The sequence below is a fragment of the Echinops telfairi genome, unplaced genomic scaffold (genome assembly GCF_000313985.2).
Source record: "Echinops telfairi isolate 266 unplaced genomic scaffold, ASM31398v2 ScPeMD7_23;HRSCAF=83, whole genome shotgun sequence".
Lineage (NCBI taxonomy): Eukaryota > Metazoa > Chordata > Mammalia > Afrosoricida > Tenrecidae > Echinops > Echinops telfairi.
In genome coordinates, this window is record NW_022103920.1 from 33859674 (window position 1) to 33867492 (window position 7819).

Sequence of the window (7819 nt, forward strand, 5' to 3'; positions counted from 1 at the left end):
GCTGTGATTCAGAATTGACCCAATGGCGGGGAGTTTGGTTTGGGGCTTTTTATGTATGGACATAATGAATTTTTAAGGCTTTTAGCGCCAGTGTGACTCTTGTAACAACAACAACAAAATGTTTATTGAGACACTGCTCATCGGGTGTTCATGAGAATTCAGAAAGGCGAACTGGCCATTTTTTCCTCGCAGTTCTTTTTGGGCAGGGGCCCACTGACATTGCCGAGTGAATGTCAGAACCATCTTCCGGGAAATACTAACAAGGCGCATTGAGTGCCTTGTGGGAACACTCCGTTATCGAGGTACCCTGGGCTGGGGTTCCTGTGCCTACCCTCAGCCTGGGAGTGCGTAGTTATCACTCCTTAGTAGGACCCTGGGGAGGCACACCTTTGGCAGTCATCAAATTCTCAACCTCTTGCTTAATTCTGACAGGCCACTCTATCAGGCAGAGTTAGTGAGATATTTCCCGTTCTTTCGAATTGCTTCTTAGACCTTTTAATTTGGGGCTTAAAAAAAAGAAAAGGCGGCTATTTTGTTTCCGCCCTGCTCCTGTTATCCAAAGCCTCTTTGCCACGTAGGATAACACTTTCCCTTGCCTTTCCAGCCAAGCCCATCTACCTCAAGTTTGAGTTCTACTCATTCGGCTTCGCCTAATGTGACAAGTTCTGCTCCATCGAGTGCCAGAGGTCAGTGCCAGGGAACGGGGCAAAAGAATGGAGCCCAGAGCAGGGTGCAGTCCTAGGGGGCTTCGGCGTCAGCAGGGTGCAGTCCCAGGGGGCCTTGGCCTCAGTGTTGTAAGCCACACCCTGCTTCCCCCACTGTGCTCTGGCCTCCCCAGCAGGCCCAGCACCACCAGCACACTGAAGGTGCATCTTTTTCTCCTCTTTCCAGCGTCTCCTTTGTTGTCGGACAAACACAAACATTCCAGAGAAAACGCTTGCTTGTCACCCAGAGAGAGGCCGTGCAGTGCCATCTTCCCGACACCCGTGGAGCCTTCTCAGGTAGCTCTCACACGCAGGGTGGAGAACCCAGGACACAGGCAAGAGCCTGGGGCTGCATACACTCCTCTGCAGAAACACACGTTCGCTGCCAGCAGCAGCCAGAGGGATGGCGCTAGAAAACACATCCAGCCAGGCGAAGAGCCCACACGCGTGTGCCCTCTGTTCATCTTTAGGACTCTCTGAGCCAAGTGTGATCCTGGTAGGGACACCTGGGTTCCCAGCCTGAGCCATCAAGTGAGGGCCAATGGGAAATGGGCTTCCCTTTCATTCATGTGGCCCTTGAGTGGCTTCGGACTCCTAGCCACCCTTAGGGCAGAGCAGCACTGCCCCTGGGCGCTTCTGAGGCTGTGATCTGTACGGAAGCAGACGGCCACAGCTTTCTCCTGTCCCATCGCCTTGACTTAGCGGCGGAGTTACTTCCCCCGCATGCCACCGGGCCAGCCATATTTCAGTGCTGTTCCTTAAACATTAAGGAGGCCTGGTGGCGTAGTGGATTATGCATTGACCTGGTAACCTGAACGTCAGAAGTTTGAACCCATCAGCCACTCCAAGGGAGAAAAATGGGGCTTGCTGTTCCCTTAATGATTTACAGCCTCAGAAATTCTAAAGGGCAGTTCGACTCTGTCCGATAAGACCCCTGAGAGTCGGAATCGACTCACTGGCATCGGCTGGTTTGGTTTGGTTTACTTAAACACTGGGCATGTTTGGGAGGCACAGATGGGTAAGCACTGTGGCCTTACCTGAAAGGCTGGTGACGGTCACTCACCCAGAGTGCCTCAGAAGACAGCCCACGAGGAGCCTAGCAAGCACAGATCTGTGCCGCACAGGATTTGGATTAGACTCGGCAGCAAGCGGACATAAACATTAAGCTGGGCCATTGGGTGAGTATGCTGCTACGTGTGGGTGTATGCAGCAGAAATCTTGGGCAAGTTCCTCGTGAGGGAGACCCCCGAGTGGAGAGCGCAGGCAGTTGTTTCCTCCGGAAGGGGCCAGGAGTGCAGAGCCATCTCTGTGCCCTTGTACGTGTGGCTCTTGGTTTTACAGCCACTTTGGGGAGCAAATCGGAGCAGAGAAGAATAGCTGTACAGACTCCAGCTAATTTCCTGAGTTCTTTCCGCAAACCTGGCAAAAGTCTGTCGCGGCATCTGGAAACAGATGTGTGCGGGTGGCATTTGGCTTGATTGGTTTATCGTTGCTGACTGTGATTTCCCTGCACGTCCCAGGACACCTCATCTGGGCTGCTCAGATGTCTCACACACATGATAGCTGAGTGCGTCTGGCCGATGCAGCTAACCGTTTTTCTTTCCCTTGGTCACTTGGTGTTGTAAGGGGATCTCACAGGGTTCTCCCCACCTGCTGTAGGGGAGAGTGTGTTGCCAAGTTGAGGGACTGAGACAGCCTTTCTGATTAACCCCTGGAGTGATCTGCTTGGGGTAAAATTCAAGGCAGTGTATGGTGCCCAATTTTAATAAATAAGCATGGCTGCATTCCCTCTGAAGGTCGTGCCATAGTACTTTTTCTTGTAATGCATTAAGTAGAACCATGTAAAACGGGCATCTTTGCAGATGAGCAATTGTAGAATATCAGCAGTTTCATATATTGTGGCCTCATTTAGAGCGATGGAAGTATGTTCTTTAGAGATTTTTGAGCAATTTTTTCTCTTTTAATTCTAACTTGAATTTCTCATCGCCAGTGTAGCATTTGTTCTTTATAAGAGCGCTCTGCCTTAGCTGTATGTACAATTTTCCCCCTACGTGTTATTCTGAAAATTAATTTATTGTCTAGATTGGAAATCTAATAGAAACTTTTTAAGCGGAGTTGTTCTCGGGGCTTGCCAAACTTCCGGCTTTGTTCTAGGAACATCATACTGTCTAAAAATTATTTTGAACAGAAAGCTTCAATCTTGAGAGAGTTATTTGATTTCCTTTTCCAGAGGATGCTGTTTAATCACATTGGAGACGGGGCCTTGCCACGCAGCGACCCTAATCTCTCTGCACCTGAGAAAGGTAGGTGTGAAGCCAGCCCCGTCCATCCTTAGACATGTCTGGGTTTGTTTTGTCCTCATTTCCTCCAGTCTTCTGTGTGTCCATGTGGAAGGCAGTTTCCGGAACTCTTTAATGACCCAGGACTAGTTTGCTCTTTAGGAGATCAATGGAAGACAGTGGTTAACCATCCATCCATTATTCAAAAGTTCTTCCCACTCCCCCCCCAACCACCACCACCCCCCTTGTAGGATTTAGCAGCACAACTCTGAGCATGTTAGAAGCTTTGGGGGAGGTGTGCTCTGTCCCCAAGGTAACCCCCCACCCCCCTTCCTGAGAGGAAGTTGCCAATTAGGCTCCTTGTGGGACACTAGGGAAATAGCCACTTTGCAGATTGATTTCCTGGCCCTTTCCTTTGTCTCCTTTACAGAGCTCCTCTGCCAGCTCATCTGTTGTATTTGTAGTGACTCAGTGCAATTAAACACCATTTAGCCATAGCAATCCAGTGCATAATGGCGCGTGCCCTGCCTCAAGGTCAAGAGGGAAAAAGAGAACACGGAACACATCCGTGGCAGTGAATAGCCTATTAGCATCCGTTTGCAAAACACGCAGAGGATGAAGAATAAATTAAATGTGACTTGCCCAATTAGTGGGGGGGTGTCAGTGGAGGGGAGGGGAAGGGGTACAAGTACCCATTTGCTTCTGTCCGGTCAGGTGTCCAACTAGAGGGCCCCATGAATCAAAAGTCACTAATGAACTGCCCTGGTCAAGTGCACTTTAATTGTCCACAGTAAGGACTAGACTGCACTGTCATCGGGTACACAATGAGGGAGAGATCTTAGTCAAACTTATTTCAAAATGCAAATTGTTCAGAGGTTACAAGTCAATATTGATCTTTGGCTATGGAGTTTAGCAATGTGGTAAGCACCTCACCCCTTCCTACCTAATACAAGCACAATTCTAAAGGAAGACAGGAAGGGGCGAGGGTGGGCAGGCAGTATTTTCAGACTTTCCTGTCCTCTCTGGAAGCGAAAGCGGTCCTTTGATTGGTAAAGTCTTGAAATGCCAGCGCTGTCCACTGGATGGCAGTGCCCGCATAGGAAGCTCACTCCTGGTCGGCTCTGAGACTGGCTTTTTGCAAACCTCCTTGCCTGGAGGCTATTTATAACCTTGTGGAAACGTTCCTAACAGGAAGACTCCATATTCCTCTGTCTTACTGAAGCAAGGAGCAGGCAGGTGACTAAAACAAGAGTACAGCCACACGCTCGGTGTCCCTAGTCATTTGGGTACGTCAGCTGCGTTCATGGAGTTCCGGAAGAAGAGTCCCTCCTGCCTTTGCTCCAAAGGCTGGTCCACAGGGGGCTGCGGCCCATTGTCTTTCCTGCCTGCCTTTCTGCCCGGAGTTCTTGGATTAGCTTGTCCTTGCCTTCTCCCCTTCTGGGTGCCACGTGTAGAGACACTTCCACTTGAAAAACAGCATTTAAAATAGTCTAGTGGCTACGTCCCCATCTGCTATGCAGCCTCTGAAGGCATTTGTCGTTGTCAGCAAGTGCTGCACTCTGGCGCAGATTGGTAGTTCCTTCTGACAGCTGGAGGGGAGCAGAGGGGCGTGCGCTCCACCCAGTTAAATGTCAGCTCTAACCGCTAGCTGGCCAATTAAATAAAGGCTTGAGGATGCAGGCGGTTTCCCGGTTTTTAGAATCCAGCCGATTCCCCCACCAATATTCCAGATGTTTCCAAGTTTCTCCTAAGACAAGCTCTCAGCTGTGTTATTCCCTTCCAGCTGTGAACCCCACCCCTAGCAGCTGGAGCCTGGACAGTGGGAAGGAAGCCAAGACCATGTCGGATAGTGGGAAGCTTCTTTCTCCCCCTGTCCCTCCAAGACCCACACTGACTGGTGGGTATTTGAAGCGTTTATAACAATACTTTCTGTTGGGTCCTCCAGCTTGCCCTGAATTCCTCAGAAAAAGGTAGGCCTTCGGTGTCTGAGATAAATGCCTTAGGAGCTGCCCAGCTGGTCCACAGTGTTCTCCTTCTTCTTCAGACTGCTCTTATTATTGACATTTTAGAGGCATGGGCTCCTGGGTCAAGCAGTGGTCCTTGTTCTCTAACACAAGCCACAAACCCAGCCCAGACAGACTGCAGGGTTGTTCCCTCCGGCCGCAGCATCCTCAGATTTTTGAGGGCGCACCCTAACTGATGCATTCCACCCTGCGCTTCAGCGTCTCCTTCTCATTCAGCTTCTGCTAACTCAGCCACCTGCTTAATCATACTCAGGACTGACGCCAAGGTCTCCAGTGATCCCTGGAGTAGGAACTGGCTCCCAATATTTTGATAGGCCCATGGGAAACAGCCGCCTGGCACCCATAGGAATCCTTCATCTGTTGGTTAGTGGGACTCTGCGTTCTGAAGAGGGTCAATTTGGGCCACTGCATCGCCTGGGATGCCGGAGTACCAGGCCTGTTCTCGATTTAGTGATTCTGAGTTTTCGAAAACATTTCACCTGCTGGGCCACAGATCTTTATTTTCTCCAAGCCTTCCAACTTAGGCCTCTGCTCACCAGATTTTGAGACCCACTGAACGTTGTTCCGAAAAGCACTTCCTTGGCGAGTGTATAGCACCAACCTCTTTGCCTCTTTGCCAAGCAATACGTCATTTGCTTGGTGGGCCTGTGTGTGGGGTCATTTTTAAGAGGAGCCTGCCCTACCTTACTGATGCCCCACTCCGGTGACAGCGAGCGCCTGTAGCGGTCCACTGGGTTCAGAGTAGGTGTGACGCTTTACACATAGCACTGGAAGGAAGCATGGGACAAGCCTCCGCTGCTTCCCAGGGCAATCGTTTTTGTGCCGTTCGCTGACTTCTGGCATCGTGCCCTCTTACTTAGCTGTAAAGGAGAGGAGAAAGGCTGGCTCCTCCCTTCTGAAAACAAACGATGCTGCTCTCGGATTTGCCCCTGGCTTGTTAAAGCTAAAATCCACCAGTTATTGTTGAACAGAATGCTAAGGTCTTTAGTCAGAACAAGAAATTCCATTGAGGTTGATTGATGATTGGTATTAGCTATGAGCAAGGGCAGGAGAATGAAGAGGCTGTAAAGAGTTACAGTCTTGGAAACCCACAGGGGCAGTTCTACCCTGTCCTGTAGGGTCGTGATGAGTCAGCATCGACTCGGTGGCAGTGCGTTTGGTTTGGGGTTTGATGAGACCCAGGAAGGCTCTAAGACCCCTTAGCCAAGTCATTCTTATTTTATTTGTGCCAAGCCCACATTCAGGCAGCACCCCCTGCACCCCTCCTGGACTTGGTGGTGTGTCTAAAATTGGGGACCAGGAAAGCATTTTGTAGGGCACAGTAGTCTTCATAGTAAGGTCTCTGGGTAGTACCAAGGGTCTGTGCTCCACTATAATCTTGAGCCACCCAGCAGCACTGCAGAAGAAAGGCCTGGTGATCTCCCTTCATAAAGATTAAAGCCAGAGACAAAGGAACCCTGGTGGCAGGGGTTATGTGTTGGGCTACCAACCAAAAGGTCAGTAGTTCAAAACCACCAGCCTCTTCACAGGAGGAAAAGGGGACTTTCTATTCCCATTTAGAGTTACAATCTCTGAAACTTACAGGGGCAGTGCTACCCTGCCCTAGAGGGCCCCTGTGAGTTGGCATCAACTCGCTAGCAGTGAGTTTGGCTTTTTGTTTTTTTAAACACCGTGATTCAATATAGACTCAAAGGCTACAGGTAGTTAGGTTCCTGAGCGCGTTCAGGTGTGGAGACAAGCCTGCCGAGAGAAGACGTGTAGGTCTCTCTGCGGACACACCCACCCAAAGAAACGTCCACCGTGGTGGTGTCAGCGGCTGCTTGAGTTGAGAGGAAGAGGGCCAGGGGACAGACAGCCTTGACTCGCACCCCAGTGATGACCAGCACCCAGGGAGCAGCCAGGATGTGCTCCGTAGACCTCCCCGGGTGAGAAGAGGTAGCGCTGCCATCAACACTCGACATGCACTTTCAGCAGCCCTCTCCGCAAGCAAGATGAAGGGCACCCAGTGTCACCACAGACCACTCTGCTGGGTCCCCGGGGCTCAGAGCACACAGGTGACCTTCCACCTCCCAAGCTAACTTCGGGCAAGGCTGCTGTCCCTTCTGCACTGATTGCTTTCATGGCCCATCTACATGTCCTTGTCGGTGGTCACAGTGGTAGCATCTCTGTCTGTCTGCTTCCCTTCAGCCTTTCTTTCATTTTCTTTCCATTCCCAAACCTACGCGGTGACAACCCGGCCAATGGCAGCCATTCACAGAGCAGCAGGAAGCTCTCTCAGTGGCACGGACCCTCTTGGCTGTGCCCAGGCAGCCTCAGTGCCGGTGCCAGCTGCTGAGATCTCGCAGGGTTTGATCCACAGGTACACACCCGGCAAACGCTGTGATCCCACATGCTGTTTCCCTGGTGTGGGGTCTGGAAGCCCTTTAGGAGAAACAAGACAGAAAGCTCTCCTGGGGCGTGGGGATGGACTGCATAGAGGACCGCCCTTGGAGGGAGAAATGGAGACCTACTTGCCCTTTGATGGGCATGGCCACAGTGGGGGTAGTGGTTGCAGGAAATGTGGGGAGATCAAGGGGAGAGAGAAAAGGTACCTCCAGCCCCATGGGCCTCTTCAAAGCTGCCTGGGTGGCCTTGGTCTTCCTGCTGCTGCTCAGGCCACATCAACAGCGGCTTCTTTCCACGCACGGCTATTCCCTGCTACCTCACTCCTGTAGCCCAAGCAGTGGAGAAGGCTCTGGTATAGAGGTGGTTACAACACATCCTGTCCACACTGGTCATTCTCCGCTGATTGTCCCGAGTCTTTGCAATGCTG

General features: G+C 51.2%; 1 protein-coding gene across 1 annotated transcript in view; it reads left to right on the top strand.

The window, feature by feature from the left end:
• The window catches only part of DOCK4 (dedicator of cytokinesis 4), a 503583-nt gene that overhangs the window by 488689 nt on the left and 7075 nt on the right, over positions 1 to 7819 (top strand). The window contains exons 48-51 of the mRNA XM_045288941.1: positions 605 to 686; positions 892 to 1001; positions 2935 to 3007; positions 4767 to 4880. Coding sequence (XP_045144876.1) covers positions 605 to 686; positions 892 to 1001; positions 2935 to 3007; positions 4767 to 4880 — 379 coding nt within the window. The remainder of the gene's footprint in view (positions 1 to 604; positions 687 to 891; positions 1002 to 2934; positions 3008 to 4766; positions 4881 to 7819) is intronic.